Source organism: Alternaria alternata (genome assembly GCF_001642055.1).
Source record: "Alternaria alternata strain SRC1lrK2f unplaced genomic scaffold CC77scaffold_30, whole genome shotgun sequence".
Taxonomy (NCBI): Eukaryota; Fungi; Ascomycota; class Dothideomycetes; order Pleosporales; family Pleosporaceae; genus Alternaria; species Alternaria alternata.
In genome coordinates, this window is record NW_017306219.1 from 190,443 (window position 1) to 210,187 (window position 19,745).

The following is a 19,745-nucleotide window of genomic DNA, read 5'->3' on the forward strand; positions in this document are numbered from 1 at the left end:
CGAGGAAAGTGCAGCAGGTGACATTAGTCTAGAAAACAAATCCCGATTCATTGCTTTGGATGAAGGTCAGGCCGACCATTGAAAAGTGCGCCACCAAATGCTCTGAATGCAGCTCGTGCTCTTCATTTTTCGTTATATCCACGTTTGTCATTACAGTTGGAACAACAATGGCTGTTTTCACGAAGCAGCGCTGCTAACGATCGATTCTTCATCGTCGGACCCTGATGCGGTATATGCGTGGCTTAAGCAAAGACGAATTCTACCGGACAGAGCAAAAATTGGTGATTTTGTTGACTTTTACTCAGCAATACTATCAATACAGCAACCTCTTTTCGAACTTCCTTAACGTTTCACCTCTGCTGACAAAAAGATCGCCCATGCAAGGATGCAAAAACATACAACAGCGGGGATTCGCTAGTGGTCACCCACCTAACTACTAATCCGCCGGTACACTGCTTGTATATGGCTGAGCGGACGGGAAGCCTAATTTTCAGTGTCCTATGGTCGTATGTGAAAGATACGCCGCAAAAATAACATTATAACCCCTATTTTACGGGATGAGACATCTTAGGCGGGCACAATCGCATAGCGGTTCATCGACATGTGTTTGTGACACACATATATTCTGGAATGCAAGCGTGCAACTGCTGCAATACTTGACTACAAGCCTCTCAGCGATGTAGTTTTAAACCATCAGGGTCTGGCAGTAGCTTTGGTGGGGACCTGGCGATGGTGCCTGGGGGCAGGTGGGGTAGAGATAACGTAGCTGCTTCTGGCTAGTACGGTACACGACAATCTCACGTAGCAAACAAACAACTTCGGGACCGCACAAGCACAGTCTCTCACTTGTACTATATAGAGGAGCACTCATTAGTATACTGCGTCCTATATAGCTCCGATCAACTGTTAATCCGTACACGTCAAGCCGACTGCTAGCAAGATGAATACGGATACCGACTCACGCCTGTGCCCTACTTGGGTCTTTCTGAGCAATGCCAACATACAGTGAGTGCGCCGCGACTGAGCGAAGTCTTTATTATTGACACTGCATTACCAGCATTGCGAAGGATCGAGGCTGGTTCAAGACGTACACACCCTTCACATCTATAGTTGATCCCTCGCCCTTCTTCAACCCGGGCAACTACATTCCAGTGCTAGGAATAGGCACCGTCGAGATCCCCACAAAGCGCTCGCCCAATACTTCAGGCGTGTCTTCGCACGCATCTCTCCTTCTCCACGAAGTCCTGCACGTGCCTGATTTTCTCTGCAACGTCATTGGGCAACCACTTTGGTTAACAGACGGATACAATCCTATAATCAAATCTGGTACAAAGTCTCGAGGAACTATAAAAGATAGTCAAGGCAAGAATGTTGCCTATTTCCACCCCGGAAGTCCGCTGCTTGCAATCAAAGTGCGCTCTCCACTAGACTGGCCAAAGCTCGGTCCGCACGCTCTGAAGAAGGACGGCCTATATGTGCTAGGCTGTCAATGGGATGCTTCCGAAAAGCAAAAGTGGCGAGAATTTCAAGCTGCTAATGGAATGTTCACAGCGCAAAACGTTGCACCCTACACGGCCGAGGAAACTGCGTTTCTGAAGAAGAATTATCGCTCTGAATTCCACTTTCTAATGCAGCATGGGCTCAAAATCTTTTCTGATGAAGATCGCCAAGAAGGACAGGCTATTCTACGTGCCATTATGCAAGAGTCCGAGGAGGAAGATCCCGACGACAACGAGGATGGTTTTGACGAATCAGAGTTCGAGGGCCACCAGGCAGACTACAACTTCACGGAACGTCAGCTTGATTGGATTGAAAAGAACTTCCGCAATTCGGAGCAGTTTATGTACTCTTATGGACTCAAGTTTTATAACGATGATGATCTCGAGGAGGCTAAGGTGATTGCGGAGGCTTTGATGGATAGCGATGATTGAAGATTCTTGGAATCGCCGCTCGAATTTTTGGAGGGACGGAGATTGAAGCTACAATTTGTGTTAGCCGAAGTCTAGTTTCTCGGTTAGTACGTACGAGTCAGACATCCATGCCTGTCGCCTGTAACTAACTCCGCGCCACTGTCCCCTCAGCCTCAGCCGGTTTGCGTTCGTTTCTTCGTGGCTAACAGTTACCCTATCTGAAATCATATCCGTCTCCTCATTGCCCACCGTTCATCGTGATAGCTACTTCTGAAGCACCTCGCAGGCTCTTGTGTTGACTCACCGTCTCCTCGCCCCTGTCGCAACCCGTCCTATATGACTACTCCCGCACCACCATTCTCAGTCTCCCACTCTTCCCCTCAAGACTAACACCCGTGCTCTTCGCGATCTCACTCATCTCTTCCTTTCCTTTCGGCCGATCGCGCTCTACGTCCACCTCGCAGAACAGTGTCGCAAGTACCGAGCTCTTCCACAGTCTATCACTCTCAACCTTCCAGTTGTCGATGATGACAAGCAGTAAAAACAGTCCTGTGAGGGCGATCATAACGACGGGGAATGCGATCCACTCCCATCTCACGTACACACAAGTCGTGTTTGCCCACATGTAGCCTCTCGCCCATCCCTCTTCTCCTTCTGCGCCGTGGGTCCGTATGAAAGCCGTCATGGCGCGCGTCATGTTTCTGAAAGATTCGTCTATAGATGCAATGGACGTCTGACCCTTTATTGGCGGACCCGTCATGTTCTCTCTCCCCTCCGGGTCCTGTCGCCACAATGCGCGCAAGTATGCGTTTCCCTCAATAAGCGAAAGTCCATTAGACTTGAGAATCTGCTCGTGGAACATAGTGTCAAAGTGCCTTCGCAATCCCCAAGCCGCCGGTTGGCTCATGGTCCACAGGCAGTCTTTGGGGTAATACCACTGTGTGCTTGTTCTGTGGATTTTTCCCTCTTCGTCCCACTCTTCTGTCTTGACTTTGTAGTGCTTGACAAGTTCGGGTGCGGGATCCGCGGAGCCAGCACACGGCTCCTTGATGCCATCTCGCATGGTGTAGTCAGTTGCCAACGCAAACAAATTAGGTCGCCATTCTAGTCCCTCTTCTTCACCACCAGCTAAATTCGTAGTTATATCAGGATAGTCGAAGTCAAGCGGAATACTTTCCAACAACGTCTCTTCCAGGCGCGTATTTGCAACTTTGACGCTGTACGTGTTAACCGTGGGAAAAAGGGTACAGTTGACAGCCCTGGAATCGTTTGAGGCAAAACGTTCTCTGAATAGTAAAGCGATGGTGTGCAACGGGAAAAGGTCGTGGCCACGATATTTAGTGGCGTGAGTTGATGTTGTCATGACGGAGAAGTCTGAGTAATTACGATGGTCCGAGTAATTAAGACGGGTTGGTGCTCCCTCAGGTGTTGTCAGCACCGTGCTTGTATGTGAGTAGTTAGTGTACTGCCGAATGAGTCCGCTGATATCTTCGCATATGTGGCTTATTGCTACTGTTGAGAACGATGCTCCGTCACTGGACGGAAATGTGCAGTTACCACTGTCGCATCCACGGGCGAAGACGTTGGTAAAGTCTTCTATGGGCTGGATAAGACCAACAGTCGTAGCAGCCACCATTGGTGCATATTCTGCCCACAACATCCAATTTCCTCCGGTTCCCAGCCCTAGAATCCCCCCTGCGGCAGTGTAGTTGTTTGTCCTTGCCAGACGTACGATTGCCGTATCAGTGCGCTGCGCACAGTCTTCGAACAGCAGAAGCTGTTGTGAGAAGAAGCCAGTTAGAGCCGTCATTACTGTTGCCAATGCACCTAAAGACGCCATGTAGCTTGAGAGAATAAGTTTAAGCTGTAATATGAAGAGAGAACGCTTACTATGCTCTTCTCGGCCTCATGTGGCATAGTAACAAGAACGACCCCCAAGGTCCACGGCTAGCTGCGTCGAAATGCTGCTAATGTCAGCGCGAGGTCAAATTCAACCAGCAAGCTACTCTGGTGACAGTTCTACTGAAACACCACTCTGGATAGCTTCGGAGGTAACGTTACCTGCGTTGAGTCAGTAAGAGAGCACAGTCAAATTGTGTGGATCCTTATGGACTAACCTTAATGTCACCCAATGTTCGCGTCTTGCGATACCACTTCCATCTCGATTGACTGATGCCTTTCAATCCTTAGTAAAACACATTCCGAAGCGGTTTATCGGAGGAATCATGGCCTACCTTCAGCCAAAACCACACTCACACCCGTTCTCATAATCAATGAAAAGAGAGACAGAACAGAATTGATCGTGATGAGCTGAGGCCACTTCGGCAAAGGTTTGCCTTGATGGGTGGAGAGTGTTGCAACAAGACCAGCGAGCGTAAGAACAGAGAATATGAAGCTGAAAGTTTCCACTGTCCAACTCTTCTTCCATGATCTTCGGATTGCATGCGTGGACCTTTTGTAGCCCGCCTTTATCCCAGTCGCAAGCTTGATGAAGGAATGGGCAAAGTGTGACCATCGTCTCCGCCATGGTTTCCGATCTTTGCAAGACGGCCTCTCTGGTTCGGGTGCCTCCTGTAGGCTTGCATCGTATGTGTTCGCGTTGTGCGAGATGGATGTCGCGGCTCCCTGGTGTACTCTTGAGGTCAATAACGGCGCTGACGATTCGAGCTGTACCATCGTGAGTTTAAGAAAGTGTAGAGGAGCTGAAGGGAAACACTTACGGCGCCAGTACAATAACATATACAGGACTTTAACTCCCAGAGATCGTACTGGACCCCACGTACAGGATTTCGCCCCGAGGTACTCGTGTAACAAGCCAAGAGTTACTGCACGTTCATTCGTCTTTCGGAACGCTTGGGACGACCCAAGCGCTACCAACCGTCTCTCAACGGTGTAGCAAGACTGAGCTTGCTGCAAACCCACACGCTTCTTGTTGTACCTCTCGGCATAGGGGCGAAACATACACAAGTCTGGAACCAGATCCGCGCGGATACTAGGTACTCAGCCTCATGGCGCATATCATGGAAGATCACTTTCGATAGTAGCAGCATGATGAAGAAGCCTGGCGAACCTCGCAGTCAATTCTGCAGCCTATCTAGCCGTTTCTTTCGATAGATCTACATGATGCGTTCGTAGTCACTGAGTGAAGTAGCTGATGATTGGTAGGGTGCGGTTGATCGACGTTCCGGTGAGGCGGAGATAGACGAAGCTAACGTCGCGATCGGTATCTCCACATGCAAGCATATATCCATATTGGTTGTCGAATCCATTTTGGGGTGTAGTGCTTAGCGAAACTGGTTTCTCTTTGAACACAGCCACAAAAAATGTGAGCGCTGCTTCCTTCGCCGAACGGTATTTTGAGTCAATTTCAGATAAGCCAGCAATGGATCTGAACCGATTATTTCCATGTGAATCTTATGTTACTATATATCCGTCTAGCTAGATTCAGAATATAGTCATCATCATCCAATATTCGAGCTCCATCGACCTCTGGTCCGCAGCCATGCTCCATACTGGTAAAACACAAAGGGGATGGGAATCATCAAGACTGCAAACCCGGCGAAACAACTGCTTGCCGGTCCAGTGCCCAAATTTCCATACAGTGGAATGACAACGGCCGGGAAGCAGGACGCCAGAATACTCCGAAGAAAAGTATTGGCCGCGATGGCAGACGCTCCCCAGCGCTGGAATGTATCGACAAGATAGTTGAGCGCGGATTGAAATATCGTGTAGTAGCCAAAGCCAACAAAGAATGCGCCCGTACAAGGGATTATCCAATGGAAATGTGGGTGCGATGTCCAGCCGATTAAAAACAAGCCGCCTGCAAAGACGAACGACCCGACCATCATAGGTGGCAGACGTGCCTCTGGGATGGCCTTGTGGTCACCTTGGGAAGCCAGACGTCGGTTGTAAAAGACAACCTGATTCAACACATTGAGTGCAGACCCTAACAGAATGCCGAGCAAGAGAGCAAGGAACGGCAAGGACCCGACTAGTGGGTTCCAGCCGCGATCTTGTTGAAAGATGATCGGAAATGATGCGAGAGAGGCATAGAAGACGCCATATATGAAGGAAGCGTATAATGCGATGAGACCGCAGATCGGCGTGAACAGCATCTGCCACGGACGAACACCAAACTTGTGCAAAAGTCCAGAGAAGGTAATATTCAGCTCCTCATACTCTGCATGGAGTCCCCATTCCCCAGTCTCGAAGCGCAGACGCCGGGCTTTTGATACGAGCAAGCGAGGGGCGTACGATTCATCGACGAATGCCACGTCGAGGACGACGGTGAGTAGCTGGATGATGCCGGTGATCTTGGGAACGTTAGTGATGATGCCATCCTCGGTAACAGAAACACCCACGTATTCGGTCCACCTCCACGACACGCCGCAAACCACAATGGCGCCCCCGACGATCGGCGCAAGTACCTAGCCAACCAGTCAGTCTGTTGTCATCAGATAAGAAAATCATCGCTTACGGGGCCAGCGGCGACAGCCAATGCGTACCCCACGATGGCATTTCCTCGCTGCGAAGAGTCCCAAATGTCTGCGAAGACGCCACCTGTGCAAGTGATTGGTGCAGCGCCGAAGAAGCCGCAAAAGAAGCGGGTGATGATAATGGATTGGATATCTTTGGAGGCGCCGGTCGCAAATGAGAAAAGAGCGGATATGAAGCAGGGTGCGACGGTCGGCCATTTCCTGCCGTAGACTTCAGAAAGGGGGGCCCATACCAGAGGCCCGAAGCCGAAACTACCACAATCGTGAGCACGGGACGACGTTCGGAACGTCAATTGACCTACCCAAGCAGCAGGACGCTAGTTCCTAGCACGGCAACCTCGTTGGAAACTTGAAAGTCGTGCGCAACAATCTCGTTGGCCGGCGAGTATGCCGCACTCGCCCATGTCGAGCCGAGCGTCGTGAGTCCGTAGAGGAACGTGTTAAGTGACTTCTTTGCAAAAGACCAATTCTGCGGATTATATATATCGTTTGGACCGTCGAAGTCGACTCGGTCGCCGTTGGTACTGCCGGATGCTCGTTCCAGGTCCGGTTGGATTCGCATTTCCATCATGTAGCAGGCGGCAGGCGGTGTGCGGTTGACGTCAAAGGAAAGAGGCGGACCGCTGGAGGGTGTGGTCAAGTTCCGGGTTGCGCGTTTTGAAGGCTGGGCATTGCGCCACCGCAGCTCCATCGAAGATGGGTAAGAGCAACGTCATCGCGTAGCACGGGAAAAAAACGTGTTTCCCTATACTGCAGGCGCTCTCTGGTGAGCGACACGATCAGCAAACCAACAATGAAAGAGGCCGCTGACTGCGTCATACTGCCTTGATCGTCCAAACGTTTGGTGGGCGCGGGATGGCGTGCCGAGGACTGCGGCGCGGTACGGCCCGAGGTGGCCCAATGATCGTCCAGGAACTCCCATCCACACCTTCTCCTTGCCTGATTCGTACAACACAGCTGCCGTTCATCCTGGACTTTGACCGAGGTTCTGCTGCTTAGATCGGAGTTAGTCCCCGTTTTGTACAATAGTGTTTCTACATCTAGGAGGATAAGCGGAGCTAAAAGTACGGGTTACGCTATATTAAGCTAATGCTACTTTAAAGCCAGCAATACGGGTAAGTTCTCTTATGGGCCTAAGTGGCGGTTAAACAAGACGTTTAGTTTCTCCGGTCAGATGCACGAAGTCGCCGCAGACCATATGCCATATCAAGGCAACTTACGTAAGGCATCCCTCGCTCGCGTCCAGTTGACCTGAAGCACGTCTACAGCTCGAAGCGAACCGAGATCTTCACCGCTGCGTCTAACATCACGACAGCTCGCACAGAATTTATGGACCAGCTACCGACTTCGCAACCAGAGATCGGTACGGAGTTCACTGCTGCCGCTGCATTCCGTAAGGATCTTATCCCGTATTGCAATGACCCGACGTTATATCATTGGCACGCCTGATCAAAAGGCTGACGAGACCTGCTCTTGTTCGGCCATTGTTGAGTCTGGCAGACCTGTGGTGGTCTTACGTGCCACTGAATATGTCGTATCTTGGATCCCGCTTCTTACGAGAAAGGAAGGTGCCCGACAAGAGTATGCTGACGGCTCCACGGCTGAGATCACGATGAGTGCGGAGACAGATATGATTTCGGTCAGCATGCTATCATAGAAACTTAACGGTCTTCAGGGGAATAGAAAGCAGAGAAGTCGTTGATCAGGTATAAATCAAGCCCCAGTCCCTCGCTAAAAACTTTCGCCAGACCAGCACTTCATCACTGCTTCAAATCACGGACTGCAGTTCTCCAACTGTTCAGACGCCTTTCAACCACAACCACAATATATTCTGCTCACCATGTCTCAATCTATTGCTCAAGAGCAGAGCAATCTCAAGGTTGCTTACCTCGAAACAATCGACTTTGCCAAACTGCTCGCCCACGAGGAGCACGAAGTTGCCAAGTTGATGTCCGCTTGTACAACGGCCGGCTTCTTCTACGTCAACCTTCAGGGCCAGAGTAGCCGTGGCCTCCTCGAAGATGAGGATAGTATGTACAAGGCCATGGAAGAATTCTTCGATCAGCCGCTCGACACAAAAATGCAGGATGATCGTGGAACTCACAAGCATGGGTAAGTCAGTCTTGCAAAGCCCAGATCGTGTGCTAACCAAGTATCCAGTTACAAGCCTGCTGGTGTATTTGCCGGAGTAAAAGCCAACACAAGAGATAACTACGAGACTCTCAAGGTCGCGCGCGACGAGATCGGCGCAAAGTCCCCGGTCCCCCCCTCCACCGTGAAGAAGCACCCGCGCCTTTTCGATGACTTCATCTCAAAGTCACACCTGGTCACCATGACCATAATGCACTCTTTATCGAATGCCCTCGGTGCCGACCCCGCCAACCGTCTTGAGCAACACCACCGCGACGAAGCCGACTCAAACACGACTCTCGTCCTCCTCCGTTACCCCAAGAACCTGTCCTCTACCTGCGTTGGCCACAATCAACACACAGACATTGGCTCTCTCACCCTCCTGTTCAGCAAACAGTGGGGACTTCAGCTTGTGAGCCCCGAGACGGAAGAATGGGAGTGGGTAGCGCCGCGCCCGGGACACGCCATCATCAACGTGGGCGATTCGCTGCGCTTCTTGACCGATAAGAGGCTGGCGTCTTGCATGCATCGTGTCGTTCCGACTCCCGAGACAGCGACACAGAATCGCTACTCGATTGCGTACTTTCTGCGCCCGGAGAACGATATCGAATATAAGGATCCGGAGGGCAAGCCCATCTCAGCGAAGGAGTGGCACGATAACAAGTACAAGACGTTTGCAGACTCGCATGAGAAACAGGCTATGAACAGCATTCTTATGGGTGGAATGGATCGCCTTGCGAGAACGGGTATTACCGTTTAGATGTGATGGAAGTATTCTATTTGGCGGCCGTAACAACATTGCCATACGGCATCGTGGGACGTCATTTCCTGCCGCCGCTCCATTCAATCATACAGAAGGCGAAGACGTTAGAACCTGTCTAATAAAAGACAATCAATTTCCAATCTACTTTCACTTCACGTTTCTACTTTAATGCTAACTGTGGCACTAAGCGGGTCCATGTTGGGAAGAAAACAGCATAGATGACAGATGCATCTAATGGGGTAGGTGAGGGAGACCACAGTGGCACTGCGCAGGTAGAGAAGCTGAAGGGAGAGCGTCCAGGCTGAGGGGACCCGACGTAAGTGAGGCTGCGGGAGCTGCGGGAACCCCAGAAACTTTCAAGCCGACGACACCTACAGAACTCTTGAAGAACTTTGGGAGCCTTTTTTCTGCCTTGCCGTTCACCACAGCTGACACTGCCGCCTAAATCACAGCCCTGTGCTGCTGCGTCTTATACTGTGTCGGTGCTAACTACCAACCGATGTGACACACGTCACCGGTGAGGCGTGCGGCGCCGGCGCCTACTGGCTGTCGACGAGTGCCATGAACGACGTGGCGCCCACACTTCATTTGCATCTTACCCATGTGACAAAACCGAGGATAAATCAACAGCATCGTCGACAAAACTATCAATTTGCGCTTTTCCTAGGCTTTCGTCGGTTCCTAACCTGGGCTCGTAAGATGCAAACTGGCAATGCTTCAGGCCTGTGGAGAGGAAGATACGAGTTTTCCAATCCCGGAACGCAATTGTCCTTGCCAAACTCCTCGTCTCCCCTCAGCCGAGCTTATTCTTCTTACCAAGGAGTGTATAATGGATCCCTCTAGAACCATGAGGGTAGTTACTATCTGGCTCAGTCCCAGCCACGGCCAGCACCCCATAGCCTGTCGCCCTATGTACAATATGTAGAGACTTTACCCGATCATCGAGACTTTGGAAGCTCTACGAGAATGCCGATGACGCCTCCGTTGAACATGCCACAGAACAATCTCGGCACTATTCACGACCCAAGTGAAGCCAGTGTGATTGCACTTGCGAAGGATGTCGGCACAGCAGAACCTTTGCATGTGACTCAGATACAGTGGGAAGAGAACAAAGCGGAGATCAAACGAATCTATCTCGACAAGGACAGGTCCTCGAGTGAGACCATGAAGCACATGGAAAGCTTGGGATTCGTGGCCTCGTAAGTGAAACGGTCAAAGAGCAATGATCATAACCTCCTAGCTAACATGGACGAAGGTCGAAGCTTTATAAAGAGAAACTGAAGGAATGGAATTTCCTGAAGAATCTCTCAGGCGAGACAGCATATTGGTTGCTGAACCATGCCCAAGAGCGAAAATTGGCAGGCAAAGGCACACACTATAAGTTTGGTCAGCGATAATTTCCAATCGAACAAGTTCAGAAATCGGCAGCTAGATATATACAACGTCACAAGCTGCCTTCATCTGCCTCTGCTGCAGCATCGTAAAGTAAAAATTCACCTGCCTTGTCACTCTAGCCGAAGTTTCTGACTGCTCAGCAGCTCCAGCCGAGATAACATATGTAACACCATCAGCATATGCCGCGTCACCCTTCGACGCATCGTCCGCTACTCCAGCTACGCCTTCGGATATGAACAAGGAAAACGGTAGGGAAGAAGAATTGTGGTATCCTAGGTTCACGTATGATGGAAATTCGAAAAGCTACTATGACGATCTGGTATCGAAGGCTGGGCAACTTTTAAGGTTAGGTCAACATACTGAAGCCTTGGAGAATTATCTAGACGCACTGGCTGGCTATCGAAATCTGTTATCGCCAACGAATGACCTGGTCACCTCTTTGGTCTACAAAGTCGCCCAGCTGTACATGCACTTGCAGGACACGAAGATAGCCGATAGAATTCTAGAATCAGCAACTGAAGCTCACGTGCGTGAGCACGGCCTTTGGGATGAAAGGAAAGTACAGCACATTAGCCAACTCATCAAGATGCTACAAGGCTGGGCTCGCCAGAACGAAGCACTGCCGCTTGTTCTGAATCTGCTTCAACGCCAGAAACATGAATCTTACTCAAATTTGCCTTCGTCTTCGTCTACTATCTCTGCCAACTTCGACACAGCAGAGATCCGGCGTCACTTAGCCATGGCAGAAATGATCGCTTCAGTCATGGACGAGACTACCAAAGCAGGATTGGTCGCAATAGCGCAACGTTGCGAAGCCCAGCCTTTGGACTTCCCACAGCAAACACTTGATGTTTGGGTCGCACTAATTCGCACCTACAAGGACGCAGGGGACGTTCACCATGTACAAGACGCCTTGAGTCGTGCGGCCGTCTCTTTCCGCACGCTCAATGACCTGGAAGATGAAGCTTGGACGATCCCCTTGTTCTCGTCTCTACCATCCCTTATGGAAGTATTCATCGGGTACGGCAAGCACGAATTCGTCGATGGTGTGCTCCTTGCTGTGGAGGAGCGAGCAGAGTATACACTCTACAACGGCCCTGACAGCATGATTGATCTTTTTCTCCGTATGGGTATGCTTTACCAACGAGAGGATATGTGGGAAGAAGTAGATCATTATTTTCAGTACGCGCAAGCAGCAAGTGCAAATGCTTCTGGGCGTATGAATACATGGACAACGACTATCGAGGACGCTCGGCGGCAGCAGCATTACGAGCCAAAACTGTTATCAGTACGGCGGGTATGAGTATGAGTTTAACTTATAAGACATCAGTCGGTTGCTACAACCGTGCCTAAGATTGCCGCTGAATTCAACAAACCATCCTCATCTCACCGCATCAACATACGGTACGTACTCAACTTTCTATGGACGCCGCTCTTGTTACTCGCGACTTCCCACAGTACGTTATACGGTGCGTTATAGATGCTGATAACAGAGCAGATAGTTGCAATCAAGAGAAGGGCTCAATTCAGGCTATCAACTGTTCTTTATTGCGAAATTAGTTTGGATTACATTGTGCACCATTTAGTTTCGCTCTGGGATCACCTCTGCAACAATTGGCGAACGAATTCGACGTCACATCCAACGGGCTTCCCGCATCGACCACACAGTCTTTGTGCTTGTTGAAGAACTGGCCCGTGAGTGTACCTTTATTGGGGATGCTGACACCGTTCGAACAGCAACTGTATGTTATTCCGGCGATATCCACATCAGAGCCTCCTGTGCATTTGCACCAGTATGACGCCGCCTAGATACAGGAAGAACTGACGTTAGACCATGCTTGCGGAGGGCGTTGTTGAAGAACTTACCTGAGTTGTGGTTGCAATGGCGAGGCAGGATATGGCGAAGTGCAGTTTCATCGTGAGTAGTATGAAGTCGGTATATCTGTTCGAGAAAAGGGGCAAGTGCAAAGTAAAGATTGAAGGCTATTTTTATCGCAATGATAGTCGGGGCAGATGAGATCGATACCACAAGAGCAGCTTAGAGATGTCTGTGTATTTATACTTGTCCGTCTGCGAAGGGAAATGACAGCGGAACTACTATGGCATGATTCAAGACTCCGACTCCGACTCAACAGATTCCGTGCCATGGGTATATATCCGGACGCCGATTACGGTATTGAGCGACTTCCGCGAAAATCCAACTAGACACCTACAGAGTATAGGTAAGTATCGTTATTATGTACGTGCTTTCGGCGCGACGGGAAAGCCGGATGCTGACCCTAGCGATCTACACCGCAACAATTGATACACAGAATTTGTTCATCGTTCTGGTACTACTGCTCTATCTTCCCTTTTCTCCTTCTTTCTATACTTCTGATCGTCTTTTGATATTGTGAAAAATGAGCTGATGCATAGTGTCGAGATGTTTGGCGGTCTTCTGCTGTGTTGTTGCATGCGCAGGGTCCAAGTCAAGGGAGCGGCGGCCCGCACGGTTACAGTAAGCTACCCAGGTGATATGTACATGCTAACAGGCCGACCGTCAGTGCACGACAGACCACAATAAACATGATGTAGCTTGGAAGAGCGTCGAACGAGACAAATCCCCATGGCTCATCCCCAGGTACGCGACTGATCAGCACTTTGTCGTCGTCTTCGGCAGCGCCTGCATCCTCAATGACAGTGAGGGCACTCTGATTGACATCGAGATAATCCTTCACAGTGACGCAATGATCTCAGATGCTCTCATCCGGGTCCACAAACTGCAATACTTTCAGCGCCTGTGTAGCCTTGTAGTCGAAGATTTCGCTAACATGGTAGCGGTTATATGAGCGCAACTGACATTTCTTGCCGAAGTTATGAGCGTTGTGGAGGCGACTGATATGGAGTGCATGGTGTTAGTATTGGGCGAAGTCTCGGTACGTTGTATTCTTATGGTTCTTCTTCATTTGGAATTGGCAGGCCATGATAACATTGCATATGCGGGGTTAGTCATGATAAGAGTGAAATTCTCTGCCCACGTGACCAATTTTGACTATACTAACCCAGTCTATCCACGTTCGAATCTCTCTCGAAGACAATCAGAACCGACAATTCGCCGATACAAAAAGCATTGATTTTCGGACTCATCCTCGCGGCTACAGGAATTCAAATAGATGGGGCACTTGACTGATTAGAAGACTTTTCTCTTCCCCCATGTCATCCCTATAACAGTCTCCTACTAGTTCATAATGTTGGTCAACAGGTCTTACCACAAATGGAACACCACATCCTGCAAGAAAACATATGCGATCAGTCGGCCTTGTGTCTAAAGGTACCCAAGCGAGATGCCGTTTTTTTGTAACGCAGAATTTCCGGCCAACTGATAGCTCTGCGAACTTGCTTTCGTATATCGTATTACGACAGCCTTGTTTACTATGACTTTGCAGAAAGCTTGGGTGATAGTGTGCTTTCGCCGCTAAGCTTTCAAACTTACTGAATAGTGCCTGAAACCCCATCATGTAGTCGTTGGCCGGTGTAGCATCCTCAGCCGGTGTAGCTGTTTCTTCGAGACGACCACCAAATGCCATTGCGCGGCAAAATCTTTCAGAGTCGACGTTCTCGACTGAGCGTAGAGGAATCGACATAGCTTCTACATAGCACTGATACATCCAATCCAGCATGTCCTTGGCCAGGCTCTGGGTATCTGGGACAATTTTGAAAGTCGCTGGAAAGATTGTGTCCATATATGGCCTCGAATCGATAATGACGTCAGGTTCGTCCAAGACAGCCCCTGATATATACAACGTCTAGAGAGTCACATCATTTGTGCAAAGAACCAAGAACGAATCTCACCTTGTGTTTGACAACAGCGTGATGGTAAGGGCGTGTGAAGGTTGCAGTGCCAGTATAGTAGCGCGTCAAGGGAACGAAGTTAAATCCGATAGGCTTCCAGTCCGGCACCCAGCTCGGTAAGTTTGATGATTGTGGAGAGCTAAATTTGCATGCCAAGAACCTGCTGACTCGGTGCAAGTCACTCCTCTGAAGTTGAGACTCTGATGCCTGAATTATGTTTCCATCCCGTGTGATCATGGGAACTGGTATGTTGAGAGCCTGAGCTGCAATCTCAGTATAGACCGTGGCTTCACCCTTACGGTAATCAATCATGTCCATCTTCACTGCTGTTTGGGTCGACAAGAGTGCAAAAACTCGGTCTTGAGGATTTGTGGCTTCAAGCTGTTGGCTTCTGTACCATAGATCGAAGATTCGAACATGATATTCATCGCCTTTTTCACGGTAGATCCCCAAAGCTTGAAGTCTCAAGATGGCTCTTTGGGTTTGACGAGCATCTCCATTGTGCCATGAAACAGCTCCTCGGATTGCAACACACACTCCGGTAGCGAACCCGCAATGCACTAGCAATTCAGTGGGGATCTCCAGTGCACCGGACATAAACACGGAATTCCTTGCGTTGAAGAACTCTTGTACAATCCAAACCCGTCCAAACCATGGGCGACAAAATAGGGAGGCCCATCCAGTCCAGCCGCGGTCAATGGAAGAAAGGCCCAGCTCCTCCAGAGTCTTCCCTCTGTGTGGTTCCATGTCCAACTGAGGCGGATACCGCTCCAAGAAGCCTCTCATTAGACGGACTGCATCTTTATCGTAGCTTTCCTGTTCTCCGAGCCAGAATATGACCTTTGCGGCGCGCTTGTAGATGTCTCTCATCATAGCTACTTGGAAGCTCTTCTCTTCTTCGTCCTTCTGGTTGATGCAGACAGCGTCTACCCACATTCGGCAGCCAAACTTTTGTTTTCGTAGTTGCGATAAGACATCCCAAAGATTGCGTGTAATCGGCTTTTTATGCCCATTGCATATGATCTCGCATGGCGATGTTGCATCCCCCCAGACATATGAGAGCGCCTTGAATTCCGTATTTGAATCGAGGTCGAAAGTTTCGAGAATGATCTCAATGGGATCTTCGCTAGTTCCCGACTTAATGCGGAGTAGGCGGATATTTCGTCGGTCTGGGAGCTGCGAATACAACGGTGCGTCTGGCATTTTGAAGCATCCCGTTCGTTTTGTGCGTTTGTTCTTTTAGAGCAACACGAGACTACAGCTCTAGGATTTGGTCGACTATACAAGTCGATTCATCGAGGCAGCCGGTGAACTGACCGGATATCACATAGGCGAAGTGGCGTTCGACCGCGCAGCGAAACCTGGCGCCTGATTCGTCAACCAAGATCTCAACAGAATCCTCCACCCATGTTAATACACGAGTTTCATAACCGAGAGTTGATGCAATTGGGGTTATCTAGTAGTGCGCAGCAGACCACCTGACAACTAAATTACCACGTCACTTCGAGAGTGGGGTGTGCTGCTGGCTGCTTCTGTCAACTCTCCTAGTAGGCACAACCCTCTTGAAAATACTATCCCTGGCGATAGAATTGCACCTTGCCGTGAGGCGAACCCACCAAGACGAACCCAAAGGGAGAGGACCTCGGGAAGCTTTGATCTCAACATATTCAAATTTAACAACCGACTGCTACATCGCGTTTCGATTCGAACAAAAAACTGGCCTAACCTCATTGTTGCCATCCGCATTGTCTACATCGTGCCAAATTATTGCGATGATGCAGAAGCGACGAGCCACTCATGATTTCCGCAACACATACCTACACGTACGCAAACGTACTCATCAATGAGATATACCACACATGCAAAAAAATGAGCGCTTACCATTCATCCCTCCACACATCCGGTCGCGACATTTACCTTCGTCGTACTATCCACGGCTCCACGATACGCTTCAGTCGTCGTCTGCCTGGCTCCGTATATCGACAATAGAAAAGTCTGTATCACAAGCGGACCGCTGCCGGAGAGCTTTGTTTCGATCACGATACTGCCTTTGGAGGTTCGAAGCAAGGATTAGGGACTATGACACATCCCGGCCATCAGTCGAAGCGGTAATATCAACTCAGCCACGGTGTTGACTATGGTACGCTAACACACGCAACCAGGGAAAGATATCATCCCACAACGCCGTCGATTTCATAAGACCTACTTCTTCTCTTGACTTCGTACTCCTCGTTCACAACTCCTTTCCAACCTCGTAGATTGCAAGACCACGAGTTCGCACAGAATGCTGTTGCTGTGGCTGCTAGGCCTCATATGGGTACCATGCCTCTTTTTCAATCTCATTTCCGCCTCTCTCGATCTTGTGACTCTGCACAGCACGCTGTCGCCGTGGACCATAGTATTCATATGGGCACCAGGCCTCATATTCAGTCTCTTCTTCACATTCATACTCAAACACTTCTACGGTCCCTCCATCGCAGACTGGACATCCTCGGACCACCGCTATTGGCATCTTCACCATCAAGGCAAACCCGCCTACATATCGTCGGATGTACTCGAAATCGAAAAACCACACTGGATTTTATGGCTCATCGTGCTCATCACGGTGGTCACCATATGCTTCAGTTATTCCCGATTCCCCCAACAAGCGAAAGAAGGATTGCTTTACTCCATCATTGCGAACATGCTCATCATCCGATGTTTATCCACCTTCCCAGGCATTACACATTACGAGGAATCGATGTTGTGGTTTTGGTTCCCATGGGACACCAGGTCACCTCTCAAAGGCTTTATACTGGCTAGCTTTGTGAAGCTCCGCGTTTGGGATCGGCTGTAGTGGGGCGCTTATTCCGACTCTTCCCAGGATACGACACTCACGAACCTCACTGGCAACGATGCGCCCTCTATTCCATCCCAAGATGCCACAGTCTCATCTTCCCATCAAGTAGACCCGATGACGAGGTGCATTGGTTGCCCCTTCTGCGACTTGCTCCACCTCTGTGACTTGCTCAATCTCGGACTTTTCTACCACAATATCACCGACCTTTACAAACCCGTCTCTTGGCGTGACGCCATGATTCGATTAGCCTTCTACCACGTTTTCGATAACATCGTCGTCGTACTTCAGCTCCGGTTCTCATACCCATACGCCGAGGGCGCGCCCTACACGACCTACGTCAATAACTCGGAGATCGCGACCTGGGTTCTCATACTACAAGTTTACATTTGGAAGTTGTTCAGAATGCGAGAGAGATACGTGGCACGGTTACAACAGAAGAAGGCCATGACTGAAGAATGTTGAGGCTCGATTAGAATGAAAAGGCTACATCCATGGAGAGGCGGGACCGGTTACCAAGATGGCACGCCGAGGACATCTGTTGGGAATGAGAGCACAGCGACTTTGTCATTGCGCCTTCTGTCCCAGCAAAGAAGTATCACTGAAGTAGATTTTAAACAAGTGACTTGATAGACTAAATGTACATCGCAATCCTTCAGAGATACACTAGCTATCATCGTCATCCTATGTACTGTGCATATGTACCGAAGTAAGCGTCCGTTTTCAGCCGGTTCATATCTTCTTCTCTCAAGCATATCGCGGCTGCCACATCCTCTTCCAGCGACTTCGGCATAAGGAAAACCAACCCTTCCAATGCCTTGAAACGCGGCCTCCGAACGGCTTTGGGTCTGCCGAGCCCAAGGCCGAAGTCCAAATCGGAAGTCTGTACCTTTGACCATGAACTGAGTATCAAGTCTCTCGACATGTCAAAGTCGGCCGTGGAAGAGAAGATGGCTTTATTTGCTGTACGGCTGAGGAAAGTCGCAACGGCGCGAGCATGAAACTCGACTGATGCAGGATCTAGTGCTGATCGGAGGTGCAGAGCGATAGTTCCCAAGGGCCTTGACACTAATGTTTCAAGCGAGATCGTAGTGTATGCGCTGTCTTGTATCGGCCCCGGGTACAAAGGCGAGATTTTAAGTACCGATCGTACATCAATGGCACGGGCTATCGACGATCTAGCAGCGGGCTGAAGACGTGGTAGACGAGCTCGTTGAACAGATTGCCAGATTAAGGCAGTCAGGGCATCATCGGTAGATATGTACGCGGGGGCGGTCACTGACTCCGTCGCGATCGATTTGAGGGCTGCAAGTGACCTGGAAGAAAAACCGAAGTAAGCCCACACGTAGTTCGGCCGTGGTGATGACATTTGGTCTGAAGCCGGACTTTCTGTACTGGACTTTACGATATGGCGATCGAGCTCCGGACCGGGAATATATGAATCTTCCAGCAAGGGGACGATATTATGTCGCTCGATATTGCCATGGAAAAGCTCGTCGCTTGTGAACTGGGCACCGCAGCAAGCCTTGGAAAAGAGGCGTATCATGTGCGCTTGACCGGTCATATCCATGGTATTATGTTGTGCGAGAAACGTCAGCAGGAGGCCCCCGGGAATGAAAGTGGCTTGAATAAGGAAAGCCGGTGCTGATTTTGAGTGGGTCTGGTCTGTAAACGTCTTGCGAGGTGCGACCATCTCTTCATCTAGCATGGATATCGGAAACCCAGCACGCACAAAACTGTCCATTGTTGGTATTGAGGTATCGCGACTGAGATCCTTTACGACGACAGCGTGCGCGCCTGCTGACGCCTTGAACTTGTATACGCCTGTGCTACCGTTCCCTGAGCCCTCGTTAACGACATCGCATGCTAGCCACGGGAAGGCCGCAGATAATCTCGCGAGCCCATTGTTCAGCATCCCGACTATCGTTTCGTGGGATGAGGTGTCGCTTGTCGTGAAGGCGAAGCATATCTGCGTATTTATCGTGAAGAATGATTGCTGTCCAAAAATGTCTAATTGACCTTCCATCGCACTATCTCTTGGTCAGATACTGGGCGCATCCATAGTCGGCGGGCCTGCGCTCTTATTGTGTTCGACAGTTCTTGGCATTATGAGTCGAATTGTATCACTATGTATGGATTAGGGCGCGCCGAAAAAGCCCCGCGTAAGATGCTTGAGCGGACTGATAAGTGCGCAGATACAGTGAAAGATTTTTTCGTTTTCTTCGCGCACTGTTTGTGACAAAAACTGAGGTCTAGTGAAATGTTGTGAAGGTTGTCTGGAACTTGAAGTGAGTGAATGATGTTTTGAAGTTCGTCACGTGAAAGTGGGGCAGACAAGTCTAGAAAGAGAGCAGGCGAAAGGAGAGGAACAGTTTCGTGGCAAC

At 49.8% G+C, this 19,745-nt stretch overlaps 8 protein-coding genes across 8 annotated transcripts; 3 read left to right on the top strand and 5 right to left on the bottom strand.

Annotated features, from left to right (window-relative positions):
- The first annotated feature begins 800 nt into the window (after nucleotides 1-800).
- Nucleotides 801-2,144, top strand: CC77DRAFT_1025605 (hypothetical protein). Its single transcript, XM_018526096.1, has 2 exons — nucleotides 801-1,005; nucleotides 1,058-2,144. The coding sequence occupies exons 1-2, from the start codon at nucleotides 941-943 to the stop codon at nucleotides 1,929-1,931; spliced, it is 939 nt and encodes a 312-aa protein (XP_018380131.1). The 5' UTR covers nucleotides 801-940; the 3' UTR covers nucleotides 1,932-2,144.
- Nucleotides 2,145-2,250: 106 nt separating this feature from the next.
- CC77DRAFT_1013796 (hypothetical protein) lies at nucleotides 2,251-4,586 on the bottom strand (the record flags this gene model as incomplete). Its single annotated transcript, XM_018523862.1, has 4 exons — nucleotides 2,251-3,754; nucleotides 3,801-3,874; nucleotides 4,028-4,095; nucleotides 4,145-4,586. The coding sequence occupies 4 exons, from the start codon at nucleotides 4,584-4,586 to the stop codon at nucleotides 2,251-2,253; spliced, it is 2,088 nt and encodes a 695-aa protein (XP_018380132.1).
- Nucleotides 4,587-5,371: 785 nt separating this feature from the next.
- Nucleotides 5,372-6,974, bottom strand: CC77DRAFT_1035477 (major facilitator superfamily transporter multidrug resistance; the record flags this gene model as incomplete). The annotated part of the gene is made up of 4 exons (XM_018526939.1): nucleotides 5,372-6,223; nucleotides 6,272-6,337; nucleotides 6,388-6,658; nucleotides 6,709-6,974. The coding sequence occupies 4 exons, from the start codon at nucleotides 6,972-6,974 to the stop codon at nucleotides 5,372-5,374; spliced, it is 1,455 nt and encodes a 484-aa protein (XP_018380133.1).
- A 1,272-nt stretch (nucleotides 6,975-8,246) lies between these two features.
- Nucleotides 8,247-9,296, top strand: CC77DRAFT_948152 (2OG-Fe(II) oxygenase family oxidoreductase; the record flags this gene model as incomplete). Its single annotated transcript, XM_018535180.1, has 2 exons — nucleotides 8,247-8,518; nucleotides 8,567-9,296. 2 exons carry the CDS (start codon nucleotides 8,247-8,249, stop codon nucleotides 9,294-9,296), a joined length of 1,002 nt encoding a protein of 333 aa, XP_018380134.1.
- Nucleotides 9,297-9,940: 644 nt separating this feature from the next.
- CC77DRAFT_1099775 (hypothetical protein) lies at nucleotides 9,941-11,997 on the top strand (the record flags this gene model as incomplete). The annotated part of the gene is made up of 3 exons (XM_018530022.1): nucleotides 9,941-10,498; nucleotides 10,555-10,685; nucleotides 10,838-11,997. Exons 1-3 carry the CDS (start codon nucleotides 10,266-10,268, stop codon nucleotides 11,995-11,997), a joined length of 1,524 nt encoding a protein of 507 aa, XP_018380135.1. The 5' UTR covers nucleotides 9,941-10,265.
- A 201-nt stretch (nucleotides 11,998-12,198) lies between these two features.
- CC77DRAFT_1025609 (hypothetical protein) lies at nucleotides 12,199-12,799 on the bottom strand. Its single transcript, XM_018526097.1, has 2 exons — nucleotides 12,561-12,799; nucleotides 12,199-12,499 (listed from the first exon to the last, which is right to left on the bottom strand). Exons 1-2 carry the CDS (start codon nucleotides 12,609-12,611, stop codon nucleotides 12,251-12,253), a joined length of 300 nt encoding a protein of 99 aa, XP_018380136.1. The 5' UTR covers nucleotides 12,612-12,799; the 3' UTR covers nucleotides 12,199-12,250.
- A 2,326-nt stretch (nucleotides 12,800-15,125) lies between these two features.
- CC77DRAFT_900427 (heterokaryon incompatibility) lies at nucleotides 15,126-15,650 on the bottom strand (the record flags this gene model as incomplete). The annotated part of the gene is made up of 1 exon (XM_018533574.1): nucleotides 15,126-15,650. A coding segment is annotated over one exon (525 nt), but the record flags the coding sequence as incomplete, so codon positions are not given.
- A 2,234-nt stretch (nucleotides 15,651-17,884) lies between these two features.
- Nucleotides 17,885-19,734, bottom strand: CC77DRAFT_1099777 (hypothetical protein). Its single transcript, XM_018530023.1, has one exon. The coding sequence runs from the start codon at nucleotides 19,385-19,387 to the stop codon at nucleotides 18,041-18,043; it is 1,347 nt and encodes a 448-aa protein (XP_018380138.1). The 5' UTR covers nucleotides 19,388-19,734; the 3' UTR covers nucleotides 17,885-18,040.
- Nucleotides 19,735-19,745: the final 11 nt, after the last annotated feature.

Bases quoted from the DNA above. Each gene is read 5' to 3' on its own strand.
- CC77DRAFT_1099777 (XM_018530023.1), bottom strand. From the start codon at position 19,387: ATGGAAGGTCAATTAGACATTTTTGGACAGCAATCATTCTTCACGATA.
- CC77DRAFT_1025609 (XM_018526097.1), bottom strand. From the start codon at position 12,611: ATGAAACTGCACTTCGCCATATCCTGCCTCGCCATTGCAACCACAACT. The intron at 12,500-12,560 runs GTAAGTTCTTCA...TCCTGTATCTAG, and splicing joins CCATTGCAACCACAACTCAG to GCGGCGTCATACTGGTGCAA.
- CC77DRAFT_1025605 (XM_018526096.1), top strand. From the start codon at position 941: ATGAATACGGATACCGACTCACGCCTGTGCCCTACTTGGGTCTTTCTG. The intron at 1,006-1,057 runs GTGAGTGCGCCG...CTGCATTACCAG, and splicing joins CTGAGCAATGCCAACATACA to CATTGCGAAGGATCGAGGCT.